Genomic DNA, 16,561 nt, shown 5'->3' on the forward strand with positions numbered 1-16,561 from the left:
TCAAAGCCAGCTCATGACATGACACAGTTGTGCTTTAAGCTGTTTGAAAATTCACCTGCTTCACAACTAGCACAAAAAGAAGACATCTCTTCTTCCCCAGTCCAGGGCCTGTGGAAACACTAGATCACACCCAGCATTCACCCATCCACTACAGGCTGGATTTGATCTGCTTTGTGCTTGCAAGATGAGTGTCTTCTGCTGACTGATTGCTGCGTACCATACATGACTGTGATGGCACCAAATAGCCCGGAGACCCATATTTGTTGTATATGGTCATGTCTATAATGCCTACCGGGAATAGAAAGCCCGTAATATTAACAGAAAAGCCCCTAGAGATGTGTATCATCAGCAAATATTAGCTAGTGGTGACAGTTAAATAATATTCCCCAGGATGGTATCACATTGCAGGAGGGCTGAGGCCACTACACGCAGCCTCAAGATCCATTTTTATTACACCACCAGTGATGGCCGCTGTTTAGCATTACCCTCTACACCAGCGTCACCACGGATGATACACACACAAACAAAATGTGTTAGCTCTTTTGGGTAAAGAAGCTAGCAAAAACAACAGCCCTGGCCCACGAGATGTGACTGCTCAGCAGCTCCCTAGAGGTTATGAGCGTGCATGAGCACGGAGGGACAGTGTTGAGCAGTTCATCAACAGCCAATGTGATGCCCCCATCTGCAGTTATCCCCCACCCCATAACACACTTGCTGTTTCCCCCCTGGCAGGAGGACTACAACCAGCTGAGACCCCTGTCCTACCCCAACACGGATGTGTTCTTGATCTGCTTCTCAGTGGTGAACCCCGCCTCGTACCACAACGTCCAGGAGGAGTGGGTGCCCGAGCTGAAAGTCTGCATGCCCAACGTGCCTTACGTCCTCATAGGAACACAGGTAACACTCCTCCAGGGCACCGCTGGCCATTGTGGGGGTCTTCAGAGTGAGGGGGCTCCTACTCCCCCCTAGGCATGGCTGGAGGCTGAGCTCTGTGGAAAGGTTTCCTATTTAACTTCTTATGTGAAATGCAGCCAGACTTCCCCATCGGAGGGAAAACTCAGGGACTGGGAATGGAAACCAACATGTAGATGTCCCATCATGCTAGTCACAACTGGCAAAACTCATCCCAGTTTTTACTCAAATGAATATCAGTGTGGTATCAAGGCATAAATACCTATAGGGAGAAAATATTTCTGACAGGCCTTTAGTGAAGGAAAATAAAAACATCATACTCTGTGGTCTTCTAAGCAGAAGCTAAACTTCAAACTAGATTTTAAGAATGGGAATAATTAACCAAATGAATAACTTAGAGACACGGGAAGGAAATAGCCTCCCATCATGCTTTTACATCAATGTTGCAATTAGTGACTCACCATCCTGCTTGTGTTATAGTGGAGGTTAGACTAAATGATCAAACCACTTCATTTTGGCCTTAAAATCTATGAATTTATCAATCAAATAAAAATGCCTTAAATATGGGTTTGTTTCCAAGACAAAGAGTGGCTAGACACTGTGAGAAGTAGGGAAACCATCTGGAAAATGTCCGAACACCGGATGGTTACCTAAGCCAAGTTAGAGAAACAGATCAAATTCTGGTCAAAACCAAAATCTTCATGCCATAGGGAAGTCCAATCATTCAAGCACTTGCTTTGTGTTCCACACTGGAATAATCTAAAATACCCATTTTAAAATGAAAGTATTACCCTTTGGATCATACACTCTGAAAATGGGTTTGTGATGCCAGAATGCTTCACTTTGATGTTTTCCATGGAAATAAAGGATTTTGTTTCAAGTCAGTCAGACTGAGCTGCATCTGTCTGGCCTGTCAGGGTGTTTTTCAGGCGATGCAGTGCAGGGTTACAGCAGCTTCCCCTTCCAATGTGGCTCAAGCTTCCACCAACACTTTCCAAGATGCATTGTGTGAGCCATTGAGGACCACATCTTCACTGTACTGCAGCTATCTGAGCTGTGGCCCAATAACCTGCCAATGAGAACTAATTAATATTAAACAGAAAAAAAGAAAAAGAAAGAAGAAAAAAAAAAGGAAAATATGTGCAATTAATTTCTGAAGTATCATCAGAGGTGTGGAGGACAGGCGCCCTTATGCAAGGACATGACTGTGGGTTTGTAAAGATATGAATATCTGTCTCAAGAATTACAGCAAGGCAGTACTCAGCACAGGGTTTGTGTATTTTCTACTAGATTGATCTCCGGGATGATCCCAAAACTTTGGCTCGGCTGCTTTACATGAAGGAGAAACCACTCACCTATGAGCACGGAGTGAAGCTAGCAAAGGAGGTAACGGCTTTTTCTGAGGTCCCATGAAATTGATTGATCACAGCTTTCCATTGGGTTTCTTTCATCCAAGGTGGACTCCTTCGGGACGAGTTGGTTGGTCCCAGCCAGAGATTAAAGCCTCTGTTCAAACAGGCTGGACCCAGACTCCCAAGCCTGCTGTTCTGCTGCAACACCCGGCTGAGCTCTAAGCAAAGCAGCAAGGTGCAACAGGACAGTAACTGGCAAATGGGCAGAAAAACAGATCTTACTGCCTATTTTACCTAAGTCAGTCAAGTGTTTCTTGTTCAGGCTTCTGCCAGGAGGTGCATGTGGCAAACACCTCTCTGCAGTCACCTCTTTCCAAACTGTCCCTTAAAAAAAGCACAATTTGATGTTCATTTATCCATTGTACTTCAAGCAGATCAGAAGAAGGTCCCAAGGTTTCTATGCTATTGAACCTTTCTCCTGGGACGGTGAGGGGATAAAAGCCCTCCTCAAGCCTTGAAGTGCAGGCATCTGGACCCCAGCCATTTCCACCTTATATGCTGCAGGTGCCCTTACAGACCCTGGCCCTCGAAGGCCAGCAAGAGCATCCACTAGCAAAATAAGCTGAATAAGCAACAACGTTTCTGAATAAGCTGAGGTTGCTTTCCCAGGCCACTGTGTGTGTTTTTGTCATACCAGCACCTCCAGAAGGCTCCCATCCCAAGATGATGCTTCCCACTTCCCAGAAACCAGCTGGAAGCACTCCCCCAGGTAGCAGCTCCCTGGTGTTGCAGGAGGTAGGACATGAGTGACAGGTCAGGAGAGAAGAACCAAGTATATGAACAGGTTCAGCTAACAGCCCAGCATCTCCTTAAACCCCCCCCCTAGCTGCACCGACAGGAGGCGAAGCTCCTGCACTGGCACTCAAATATGGGTGCAGCCCCCCTCTCTCTGGAGAGTCACGCAGGGAATCCCTACTCCCCATTACCCTCTGTGGTGAGGAACCGGTGTTGATGCTCATCCCTGCTCCCTTGCTCAGGATGACCACCCGAGCTTGTTCCCTTATTTCCAAAGGCATCCAGACACAAAACAAAACAATGACTTGACCCCCTTTCTAAGGGTCTGGGCTTCCCTCTGTGGCAGGACACATATGCATGCAGAAGGATGCTGGAACAGGGTCGCTCTGTCTTTCCCAACAGTAGGTACTCACGTTTTCTCTCTTCTCTTTCAGATCGGAGCACAGTGCTATCTGGAGTGCTCGGCCCTCACACAGAAAGGCCTTAAGACTGTCTTCGATGAGGCAATCCTGACCATTTTCCATCCCAAGCAGAAGAAGAAGCGTTGTGCAAAGTGCCACAGCTGCTGCACCCTTGTGTGAAGTCACTTGGAAAGAAAACCGAGATGAGTCCAATGAAACCAAGCAGGTTAGAAAGGCAATGAAGGTCACATGCAACTGAAATGGGGAACATGACCAGAAAGGGGTCCTTCTTACCCAAATATAGGAGCCCTCTGTTCTGTGAAACCTCCAAGCTGTATCACAGTAGGCCAACTCATGTCTATGTGCTTTCCTAATCCTCCAGAGTTGTATGCAGCCTGTTCCCACTACTGCAGACTGCACTGAGCCAACAGAAACCAGGATGCCTGCTCCTGCTTGACTCTTCACCTTAGGAATAAGGTGAAGGTGGCGTGTGGAAAAACAAAGAACTAAAGGTGGTAAAAGAAACAAGAGAAACTCCATTTGTGGCCTTAAGCACAATCAAAATTAGGAATTTGCAGTACTTAGGAATTTAATCTGAATTGACTGAAAGCACATGGAGATCTGTAGAAATCTATTATGTAAGATATACACGATAGGTAAGATGTACTTTTAAATTACTTTCCTTTTGTAAGACTCACTAGTTCAGGATATACTTTGGTTTGTTCAAACTACATGGAAGCAAAGGTGGAGCGATTCCAGCTTGTTTTCACTTAATGGTGAAACTTCACATCATCAGCGTGTTGCTGCACCCAAGCTATCAAAATGGATCAACATTTACCTCCAGACTTAAGGAATGTTCTTACAACAAAAAAATGCAAATAACTGTATTTTAACAGGGGAATGTTCAGGCTGAGCCACGTTTCCATAAGCTGGGAAAGGAAGAACAGAGTTATAGCATTAGTGTATTGAAACAAAGAAATTCTGCCACCAAAGAATATTGCCCTCGACGTGAAACCGCAGCATGGAATGATCTCTCTTCCAAACTGAGAACATCAACAAGACATATTGCCATGGCAACTGAAAATTTACCTTATAGATCAGCTGGATTTCTACATCTCACCCAGCAGATGAAAATAGCAAAAAACAAAAAGCCAAAGGTCACACTGACTTCAAGAGCTTTAAGGTGATCCAATCGCCTTAAGATTTTTTTTTAAAGGAGCATCTTGTGTAAAAAACCTCATCAAAGTGGAGTTGCAAACATGTTGATTTATTGTAGTCTCTCTCCCCCCGTTCATTACTTCTTTCTTTGCTCCTGTTTTACCATCTTCATTACTGTGCATGCTCTTTGAGCTGCAGCGTGGCCACTGTCCTCGGGAGTGAACTTTCCCAGGAGTCGCAGATGACGGGAGCAGCCGACAGCACAGAGGTGGGAAGGGAAGTCCAGAGCCGAAGGGAAGGGAAGCCGCCTGTTAGCGGCTGAAGAAAGCGTGCCTTTCCACTAAAGCCTCTCCGGGGAGCCGGTACATTTGCACACCACGGCCACGCAGACGCTCAGAGGTGAGCTCGAAGGGCGCCTTGTTACTTGCCTCTGCCTCAGGCACCCTGGCAATGCCACGAGACCGTCTTGTTAGGGGCTTCATTCCCCAAGCAGAAAATCACAGCGCCAGTGAATACAGCTTTCAAGACCTCTGGCGTGACTCCTTGCAAAAGCAGTGCCTGCAGTCAGCGTTTCCAGAAGGCTGGGAGTAAGCGAGGAACAGCCGGGCCCCCTCCCAGCCCCGCACCCCGCCCCCGGGGACCCCCGCCGCCGCCCCGCCAGCCGCTCTGCAGCGCGGTGAGCGCACGCGCGCAGCCGGACAAGCTCTGAGCGGTGAGCTACAGACTACAGAACCACAGACCCGGTGTCACACAGAGCAATCGGCAGCTGCAGCAGGACCGCAGGGCCCGTGCCGCGGGGGCGGAGGGGAAGGAGCACGGCCCGGTGCCCCATCCTGCAGTCTTGAGGCTTGTGGGTCCACGCTCCTCCTTTAGCACAAATTCCATTTACTATGGACAGCTACGGAAACCGGAGCTGACACCCCAGAACATTCCCAGGTAGAAGTCAACAGTCCTCTCCGACAAACGTGATCAAATTCGAGGCAAATGCCTTGTGGCCTGCCCAGCAGGCTTTCAGTCACCATTTCTTCCCCGCCACACACAAGCATGGACGCTGAGAGAGTTGTGCTACATCAAAGACAGGCAAAAGAAAAATTTCCTCACTGCTGGCATTCTTTGCGCATATTTTATATTTGGTTTTATTACGTCCCAGCCGTTTGCTTCAAACGGGCTGGCTGATAAAGCACGGCTCGGAGCGAGGGCAGTGCTGAAGCCCGGAGAAGGAGCTCATGGCGTGCCGCAGAGGCCATGCTGCCGTCCCCAGGCGTCACTGGGAGGCTGGCGTTCAGCTGAACAATAACGTGCAAAGAGATATTAGGGGGGTTTGAGGAAAACCGGGAGTGGATTAAATAAATAAATATTTTAGGTAATGTTGGTTGGCTTACAACATGGCTAGAAGTCCACTGAAACAAAAAAAAAAAAAAAAAAAGCTTTCAACAGATTTCAGAGAAAATTAGAGCTTCACTGTGCTGTTATTTACTTCAGTGGAAATAAAATAGGATGATTACTTTGTTTTACTGGTTTAGGTTGCTGTAAAGCACTAGCCTGTATACAAGTCTCTGGTTAAAGTGAAGCCTGTTTTAGCCAAAGCGCAATGCAAACACTCAGGTTGGAGCTGCCAGATATTCTTAGAGCTTTGCAAAATACAGAGGAAATAGAAATCCAGACTGACAGCTGAGCTTATCATAAAATAATGAGCACACTGGAAAAGTGCAATATAGTATTCCCAGCATGCATCAGAGAAAGCCACAAATAATCAAATCATATTTTTGTGTGCCACCAAGCATCAGAGGTGTCTATTAACGCTAATGGGAGGACACAGGATAGGTATATAAAATCAAAAATAAAATAGGAAGTTGTAGCATTAACGTGACTGCAGTGGCTTGGGAAAATTAACTAAAAAATATATGGTGATGTAGAAGCTAAAATGCTACTATCCTAATGTATTCAACTGCAGCACCCTGCACAAATCATTGCATAGCAGCAAAAGCAGATAGAAAAGTATTAATAGGCATACAAAAATGTTAAGATTAACCAGGGGTTTATTTGTACTTACAGAACCAAGCACATTCAGTTTGTGAGGCAGTAAAATGTCAAGTTTTTCAAGCTGATTGTGACCAAAATTTGACATCTGGGAGCGGCAAGGGAGGGAGGGTGGTCACAGTCCACTGAGAAATGGCCTCTGCACTCCATTTATTTTTAATTTCTCTTCCAACAAAAACAAATATTTTTAAAATAGCCATGGTTAATGCAGGTCCCATAAATATTATTCCTGTGTTAGGTTATGTACATGCACTTATCCATGCACTGTGGCACCTACTTAAGGATCTGCCCTGTTACACTATTATTTTGGGGAGGCAGGAATAGCACAGGCCAATAGGCTTTAGAAAGGGATTGTAGGCAGACGTAAGGAGACTCATTGACTATCTGGCAATAGTCATACCTAATACCTTTTCTAAAAGCCAACAGATGGTGTGTGAACAGGCAGCAAAGCTTATTTTCAGAAATATCAAAACACCAGACACAGTGCAAGCACAGGCATAAGGCAACAGATATAAACTTTGAGTTATTTTCAAGCACCATTAGCAACAAGAAAAGAAAATCAATAAATGATTGCCAGGTGAAAGGAGATGGGTTTTCTCATGGTAAGATGAGCTAGAAATCAGACCCCGATTTCACCTTCAAAGGAACATGGTTAGAAGAGTCGTAAAGGCTATAAACCATCCCAGGAATCTATTTGGCAATGTCTTCTTAATGCAACCGATGTCAAACCCTTTCCTGACAGAGCTGCCTTTGCTAATAGTCTGCTATCATTTCAAAAGCACTCTCAACGTAAAAGAAATCTGCTAGATCTTGTAAAACCCATCTCCTTTGGCCTCTTCTGAAACCTTAATGTTCTACCAGGAGTTGTTAACTTGAAGTTGTAGTTTCAAAAAGAGTTCCTAAAGGATTTTCATGCAAACTCCTTCAAGGAGATATTAGAGACATTAGGCATTAGAGATATACCTCAAGACATTAGAAAGCTGTTATATTAAAACAATCTAGAGATGCCTCTTCCCTTCAGAGCACTGCTAACACACCAGGCCAGTGGAACTAGGGCAATCCTGTGCTATATCACCACTTAAGCATGGAAGAAGGTCCCACAAACATTTCCACAGTTTGTCCTGTGCCCCCCAGAGCTCAGAATAGTTGGGGAGAATGCAGAAACAAAGCTCCAACCCCACACTGGTCCACCCAGGAGCATTTGTTCAAATGGGTGTAAGTCCTATGTACTTATATCCTCCAGGAGTGGTCGGGAGCAGTTCTCAAGATGAGCTCCCACTGGTTGTCCTATGTGCCAAACACTCCCAGACCTTCTCCCTCTGCCCTGTACATATCTACAGTAGTATGTAGCTTATGAAGAACAACCAATTACAAGCCCTTGTCTCACATTTCCTTGAATTAGGCATGATGTGAATCTTTCCCTCGACTTCCACACACGTTGGTCCTGATGCTAATCTTCACCAACATGCTGGGAGAGAGACTGACACTAAGGGTTAGTGTAGCTGAGAAAGGAAGATCCTTCTGCTGGTGGGAACTGCAGAATTCACTCGAAGTCCAGCATGACAATCAAAACAAGCATTTCAGCAGCTCTCATTGATATTTCTTACTTTTTTTTCTCTTTTAAAGCACTGCTTCTGTTCAAAATAAACAAACCTAAATATAGTGCCTCATCTTAATACATAATAAAGTTATTCCAAGTACTTTTATTAAAGGGCCAGATTTTGGCAGTCTTACTGAAGACCATCTTACATCACAAGGAATTGTCTCCAACTTCCTCATGTCTCGTTCAATCCCCCTGATACTGCTCATGTAAATGAGGGAAGCTGAATATGGCCACTGGTGACCTGCTCTTGTAGTGAACGTATTACAAAATATCTTCTAGCTGCTCTAGTGTTGGTGGCTTGTGACAAAAAACAGTGATTTCCCATTCCCCACATGCTGTACAATCACCTGGTGTTCTGTCATGCTCAGCACCATGAGCTGTCTGATATCTGGCATCTCTAGGGAAGAGTGGTAGAGAAGAATCGAGAGATGAGTTGGGAAAGGAGACAAGCCTAGGGCATGCTGCGACACAAGCCAAGCAGGACTCCCCCAGAAAAAAACACTGCAATGCAACTCTAGGCAAGAGGCTAAAAACCCACCCTGAGGGTGGGGAAATCAGTGTAGCAAACAGTAACAGGGAACTAACATTTCACTACCAGTGACTCTCTGTTGACAAGGATGCACGGGCATCACTTCCCAAGACAGCAAGCTGTCAAGGTCCCATCCAAGATATTGTCCCAAGACTCCAGAGACTCAATCTGAGAACATTGTACAGGAGCTTGGAAAAGGCTGAAGAAGTTCTTGCAAACAATTTCTGTCACTGCCTCCCCTCATCACACCCAACCTCATATACAGCAAGCAATACAGTGGCCAGTTACACCCATGATATGTATCTAGCAGATGTATTTTCACCACATGAGCTGCCATGTCCTTACAAAACTGTCCTTCTAATTCAGCCATGAAAGATGCCCGTTTGCTTACATAGCTTGCTTACAGTCCATTTGGAACAGCAAATACCCCTTGATTCACTGTACTGAAATTTCACCTGGATTAAAAATAAATTGCAATGCCGTCAATCCATCTCAAGCCAGGCTTGTTTAAAAGCACATTTGCCTTCTCCAGTGAAGCAATCAGCATATGCTCGTGTTGGCCCAGGGACCATTTGTTCAATAAACAGGTAGAATGCAGGAATCTGGCTGCACATGCCTTCCTCCCTGTACTTTCCTTTTCTCTGAAGAGGATTTGTAAAGTGTTTTATCCTACTTAAAAAACAAATGTGGAAATAACAGAATATTTTCTTGGTTCACAACTCTATAGGACTGGAGGAGCATCTGCTGTGACAGGAGGTGAGCATGGAGCGATCTATGTCAGATAACTTCTAGACACATTTGAACTCCACGTAAAAATGAAGATAAATCTCTACTATAAATGTTTATTTTCCTCTTAGTGAATAAAGACCCTCTGAAAGCAGGAGAAAGTCTCCCACTGATTTCGGTAGTGGCTGATTTCTCAGCTGTCTTCACCTATCAAAACAAAATACAAATTGAAATATTTCTGCATCAAAATGTTGGGACAAAAACACTGATTAGGAGGAATGAACACAATAGAAGAATAGCATCTACACCTCTGCTTTGGGGGAGAGCCACAAAATCAGAACCCAGAGCCCGAGTTATTCAGTTTGAACCTAAAACTTAGATTTCATTTTAAGATGTTAAGGTGATGCCCATAACGAGGATGAAAAAATTATTCAAATCCTCTTTTCTTTGTCTCAGTTAAAGCTTTCAGAAACATGCAGGCAAGAATATATTTTTCCTGGGCAGTTACAGGAACCCCACCAGAACAGCAAAAAGAGTCAGAACCTCATTGTCAGAGGAAAATGAGATCACAAACCCATCACAGAGCAACAAGCAAAGATCATATGAATTGCTGTCAATGGTGAAAAATCTTTTTAACTTTGAAAATCTATTAAGAAAAACAACTCTGAGCATGATCACCACTCCACCTTCTGGAATGAGCAGACCATAATGCAGTGTTTGGCTGCTTATTCTAACTATAATTTTAGGGTAGGATTTTCAGAGATGCTGTATGTTGGCTTCATTTCAATTCTCATGAAGACAATGGAAAATTTCAATGGGGTCCACACATGACTAATGTGGAAAGTATTTGAGAGTCTTTACGTTTCCTCCTTTTCTGCCCTTTATTGTGGCTGACCAAGCTTTGAGCACACAGATACACTGAGCCAGGTCCAAAAATCTTTTATACCTTTTGGCTGCTGGTTGTTGACTCCCGAAAGAAGTTCGGCGTCTGGAGACTTTGCTGATCTGATCTTTAGCTTGAGCTTTGGAGACTGGATTTTTAACTCCCGGTTTCAACCACTGCTGAGACTGAAGATGAAAATTATTACATTAACAGTGTAATATTCAAGACAAATGGGTATCTTTGCGAAGTTTGACGCCACGCTCATTGCTGCCACTTAATTTCATCTCGTCCCAGTGGTACGGTAGCATTCAGGATGCCAGATTTAATTTTGCGTTTGGTATTACCAAAGATCAGTTTGAGCTCTTGCTGATATCAACTCTGGTGAATTTTTACTTTGATCGGAGGTTAACGAATTCAGAGTAAAGAATTGTCACCAGTCTGTAGTTTCCAAATCTGCTAACACAACAGTTATTTGTATCGATAACATGTAGAAATTTTTGTCTGATGTCTGTCAAAGTAGTTTGGGTGTAAGCCATATCCACAGTACAACTGTCATATCGTCTCTCCCAACACTTTTCTACAAGATAGGCAACTGCTCTAACTGCATTACAGAACTGGCTGACACTGAACTGCCTTGTCAGTATGGAGTAAATGAGTCCAAACTTTCCCCAAACTTGTAAATATTAATTCATTAATATAACATAAATCTAGGTAAGAGAGGAAAGGCACTGGCAAAGTCTTCTTCACTTATGAGCAGAAGTGATCGAAGGTGGTGAGCTCAGGTTGCCAGACAGGAGATGCTACAGAGCAGGGCACAGCACGGTGTCCATGCTGCCCCAGCAAGTATGGCATGAGCCTGGCAAATGGGCTCGGCAGTGCCTCCATGGAGTCACACCGGGGTACCTGAGGCTCAGCAGCACCTTGAGACTGGGAGGGCTTCAAAGAAGACTGCAAAGAGGAGCAGAGATGGACCTGAATTGTCCTTGAGTGCAAGGAAAACTGAATCCAGTTTAACCTGTTATGATGTTGATGGTCTTGTCAAATACAAGCATTTCACTGCAAAGAGATTCTTTGCTCCCCTGAGAACACAAAGACAAGAAAATTTCTTTCCTTTATTCTTACATAGTACTTCAGCGATACTTACAGTAACAGTGCAACAAGTTATTCTGATTTAGTTTGCTTGTGAAGCAGATGTAACAACCTCAGCACAAACCAGAACCTAACCTTAGCAGGTTAAGAAAAAGAGTCATTGGCTTTACTTGATGTGGGCAACTGAATTTTTCTCTCTTAAAAGGTGCTGTGTACAATATCACTGGAGTATGGGGCTGGTAAAACCAAAGGATGAGTACTAAACCATTACATCTGACTTTTGAGTGACACATCTTTTTTCAAAGATTAACCAAATCTTCAACATTCATGTCAAAGCAATAAAATTTCAAACCAAGGAAATTACGTTTTCCAGCAATTATGTTTTGCATATTTTAAAAATCATGTAAACAGTATTAGTTTCCTATTTACAGCACATGATTCTGTACTCTTTTGCTTATCCTCTTTTAAGCATGTAATTATTGTATATTGTAACTGCACATTAATATCACCTATTGTACATAGTTTATTTTAACAAAATAAATGCATTACTAAGTATTTTGACAGCATCATTTTGAGAAGGTCTGGTACTGTGTTTATTTTTCCAGATGTTAATCACATACACCTTGCAGGATATTTCAGGTAGGAAAACCACATCTTAACATATAGGGCTGCTTTTGGATGTTTCTGGAACCACCTGCACCTTCCAGTGTCCCTTGCAGACAGTCAAACAGGAGGTGACACCGCAGAGGGTCTGCTTGTCTCAGGCATGTTCCTCTTGGGAAACTGCTGCTTAACCAAATTCTCTGCAGCCTGGAAACATGGGAAGGTGGAGATGTGGGACCCGCAGGTCTGGCTCCCTGCTGGCACTCAGCCTTCGGCTCACTCTGGTCCTGGAGTATCCCTCCATGACTGGCCTGGAGATATTTAGTTTCCCATCCTGCATCACTATTAAGGTGGTTGGTTGGTTGGTTGCTCTTTCACACAGAACTTTTTTTTGTTGTTTTCCTAAGGGGTTCTTGGCATTACCGTCTGTGGTCTCCACTGTGATATCACAGCACTATAAAAGGCTTTTTTCCTCCCTTGAGTAAGTATTTAAAGTGTTTTGGAGACAAGCCAGTATGCGGCAGCCTAGCAGGCACTGGACCTCTCTTGGCAAAGCAGCTAGGAAAAGCGTTAGCCCAAGTGCTAGGAGTTTTGAGGGGAGTTTGTTACTCCCTGACAAACCTAACATACAGATAACAAAATCCTCCAACAAATCCTTACTGATGGCAAGGAAGATGATGAGCTGCGTAACCTTTGGTCCAGCAGACAGGGCAGGGAGAGGCAGGAGAGAAAGTGAAATGCTTAAAGGGCTGAAGAAGTTACGTGAGGAAAGACAGCCCTTAAATGTTGGACTTGAATCAAGAATATGACTGGCTCCAGTATTCCAGGGATTCAATGCGGAGATGTTGTAAAAAATATATTAAAAATTAAATAAAATGAAAAAAAAGACACTGCCTTTATTACTCAGCTTTTCAATTCCATTGATTTCAAGACCAGAAGCAATTCCATTGACCAGCTAGTCTCGTCTTCAAATTAAGACCATAAATCCCATCATTCCTGAACAACGTCTCTAATACTGATTGAGCTAAAGCAATTTTCGCCAGAGAAAGGCTCTTTTCATGTTCCTGCAGCTTGTGAAGCTCATCAGGTTTAACCAGCCCCTCCCTGGGGCACTCACTCATGGAGCAATGACAAAGGGTGACGAGGTCTCTTCCTAATAAAAAGGCACTGCAGCCCAAATTCCTGTCTGCTGTGAATGGATATGTCCCCAGAGGAGCCAAGACAATTCAAGAGGGCACAGCATGTGGCCTGGAATATACTTGATTTACCTGCCCCTGGAGGAAGCTGGTATTAGTCACCAGACTTTCCAGGACCAGACTTGGTCCGGGAAGAAGCAGCGTGGAGGACCCGTGCCTCTGGGTTTAACAACAAAGTGCTGAATGCATCTTCCCAAGCAGAACCGTCCTCAACTGCTGCCTGCTAAAGCTGCGTGGCTATAGCTGGGGAAGGGCAGCTCTGTGCAGCCCTGGTGCTTTCACATTTCCCCGAGCATCTGCTGCTGGCTGCTGTCAGCGGCAGGATATCGGGCGAGACAGCCCCTCGCTCCGGCCCAGCGTGGCGGTTCCTCTGTTTTCATGTGAGTACAATGAGAGCAGGAGGGAGCTGCCTCTCCCGTCCACCAAAGAGAAATATGGTCACTGCAGGAAACACATGTCCAGGGAGGCTTCCTGCCCTCCCTCTCACTGTAACTCAGGTTTGAAGACTGGGTAAAATATACTGGTTTCTGACATGGTCAGGCTGGCCGGGCACACCAACTACAGCACAGGAGCAAGGGAAGCTGAATTTCAAGACCCAGAGGACTTTTGCAGCCATCATGTAACAGGAAAGTATTGTCAAAAATCAAAGCGCCGCAGGACTGTGACTATTGCTGTTCAGGTTGAAAGAGTGACAACAAACCTGAAAAATTGAGTGCCATGCAGGATACAGGTACAACTCATCACAAGGGACCTTACAGCCTATACATTCCAAAACACACTGGGGAGAAAAAAAAATCAGCTGTATCATCACTCCCAGTGCCCAAAAGGGAAACTGAGGCACAGAGAAATCCACTGATTTGCCCCTGCTCACCTGGCATGTTTATGGCAGACCCAAGAGCCAAGTACAGTCCCCAATTTGTATAATCCTGCCTTCTCCATATCTGCACCTGCTTCTTTCTGAGCAGGTAGATGCAGCCATCTCCCTTCCTACAGAAAACTTTTCACTGCAGCAGGTATTTCAAGCTGGGGCTGCAGGGCTGAGAATGGTTCAACACGGAGCCTTAATGAAGGAGCTTCTCTCGTGGTCCCTGCTTTGCAAGTACAGTTCTCCCAGGGAAGTCAAGTTCCCCTTATTCATGTAGAGCAAAATTTCTTTCCCTTGTTTTAAGTTAGTGAACATCATGCCAGATTAAATGTGCAGTGGCAAATGACACTTTTAAGAGGTCCGTGTTGCAGTCTGTGAGGACTTTTGTCTGGTGCTGGTTGTCAGTGTCCAGGTGAAGGGAACAACCGATGTGCTACAAAAAGCTATAGGGGTTTTCACAGGAGAGATAATATGTAAGACATGACAGCCTCTGTGGCAAACATTCCTTGCAAACTTACACACCAAAGACAGAAGGGCTCTTTAACTGCTTTGGACAGGTAGGAAGGTGAGATTTAAATCTGTGCCTTTAAGGAGCGTTAAAAAGCCTCCAAGGAGATGAAGGTGGTCTGGGAAGGGGCTTCTCATGCTCTGAACTGTGTGGGCTATTTCGACTGCTTGCAGATTCTGAGCAGGACATAACATCCCAGCTGCAGCACAAAGGATGTGAAAGCCAAAAGACCTGATCACGAGTATTAAAATTAGTGGGAATTGAAGACCTAGGGAAGTGAAGAATGAAGACCTACTAGTGTAAGAAGTTCTCAAAAAAAGACCCAGATTTGCAATTACCAGCAGCAGGAATGAAGTTGGCTCCTTGAAACTCACTGTGGTGTGCCCAGCCTGTGGGAACCCAGCAGAGCTGGACAAAGAGGGAGGTGCACCAGTCAAATGGGTTGATGGGCTCCAGCGTTGGCTGTACTTTTGTCACCCACAGCAAATCCACAGCATCTCCATTTGCTTTTGCGTTCCTTAAAAGCCCATCTAGAAGCATTAGTTTGGTTTCAGTCAATACATCCTTCCCACTCTTCCTTTTGCACCTCCCAGTCTGGCTGCTACTGCCTCAGTCAAAACCCTCCTTCACCTTCACACCCTGCAGTGTTTTCTTCTGAAAGCTTGCTGAGGTTTCTACTGTCTCACCACGTCTGGATACAGCCCATATTTCCTGCTGGCTGCAAAGGAAGGAAGTTTACCGCTTTTTAACCCTACTTCTAATCCTGAGACTGTAGCACAACCAGACTCCGTGAGAGAAATCCAGCGAAGGAAATGACTTCACGTCAGCATTGAGGAGATGTTTTGCAGGTGTTCACAACTCTGGCAAAAACTTTGTAGGAGCTTATACATATTCTACATGAGAAATCTCTATGCATAAATAAAGAGGGACACATCGCTTTAAATTACTTTCATACTACAATTTTGAGGTTTATTAAGGACACAAAATAATTTGCAGGTTTCCCATAATAGTTGTGATGCCAGTTAGTACAATAACAAGATCAGAGGGATTGTAGGATGCAATCTGAAACAAAACACAAGGACTTTTTAAAGGACATTTAAACTCTCCATCAGCAGAAAACTGCTCCTGCTGCTGTTTGACACAGCAGTCTCTATTCAGAATTACAGAAGGCAGAGTGATAAAATCACCTCCTTCCTACTCAATCACAGTGCAGCTTTTACAATTCCACAGACCAAAAAAAATGACAGCAACTAATAAAATACAGGTTAAATTAAATCTCAGTGAGGTCAAGACACTTGGGAAAGTTTCTAGCATGCATCCCTGGAAATAAAGGTGACTGCATCCAGAAGACAAGACAGTTATTTGGGGGGAAGGCAGGTGTGGATATTACTCTCAGCAGCAATTCTCTCCTAATGGCTATCTGAGAAGGTGTCTTTGTTTTGCAAGCTCCCGTCAGCGTCTCCCACTTGGCAAATCTTCCTACTTTCACATAATTTCCCATTTTGTTCAGGGGAAAATGAGGGATGAACATGAATCTGTCCTCCTGCCGGTGGGAACGAGAGGACAAAGGCCCTTACGTGGCTGTGATCAATGGGGGGCTGTTGCAGCAGCTCCCAGGTGTCCCCTAGTTTGTAAATAGTGGGTCTGAGGAGGTGTGATCCATCCTTTGGCACGTCTGCTCTCTTTCCTGCCCTGGGCCTGTCTCACCCACACTGGCCACACTACTGGCCGCTCCATAGCTTTCCTGCGAGCACATCTGGCCACCCCCCAGCTCTGTGTGCATCCTCAGAGGAGCAGGTCTCCATGGAGCTGAGCGGCACAGGGAAGCGTGGGAACACCCTTCATAGCCCCCTCTTTCCCACCACCTCAGCCAGGGGCTCGCTGAAACCAAACCACGATCG

The 16,561-nt window shown here is 44.8% G+C and overlaps 1 protein-coding gene across 1 annotated transcript in view; it reads left to right on the top strand.

Moving 5' to 3' along the window:
* The window catches only part of RHOJ (ras homolog family member J), a gene marked incomplete at both ends in the record, with an annotated part of 56,796 nt that extends 53,156 nt beyond the window's left edge, over nt 1-3,640 (top strand). The window contains 3 exons of the mRNA XM_082000770.1: nt 733-897; nt 2,203-2,298; nt 3,494-3,640. Of these exons, the coding sequence (XP_081856896.1) occupies nt 733-897; nt 2,203-2,298; nt 3,494-3,640 (408 nt within the window). The remainder of the gene's footprint in view (nt 1-732; nt 898-2,202; nt 2,299-3,493) is intronic.
* Between the last annotated feature and the right edge of the window lie 12,921 nt (nt 3,641-16,561).

The sequence above is a fragment of the Phaethon aethereus genome (assembly GCF_964289735.1).
Source record: "Phaethon aethereus genome assembly, chromosome: 5".
NCBI lineage: Eukaryota > Metazoa > Chordata > Aves > Phaethontiformes > Phaethontidae > Phaethon > Phaethon aethereus.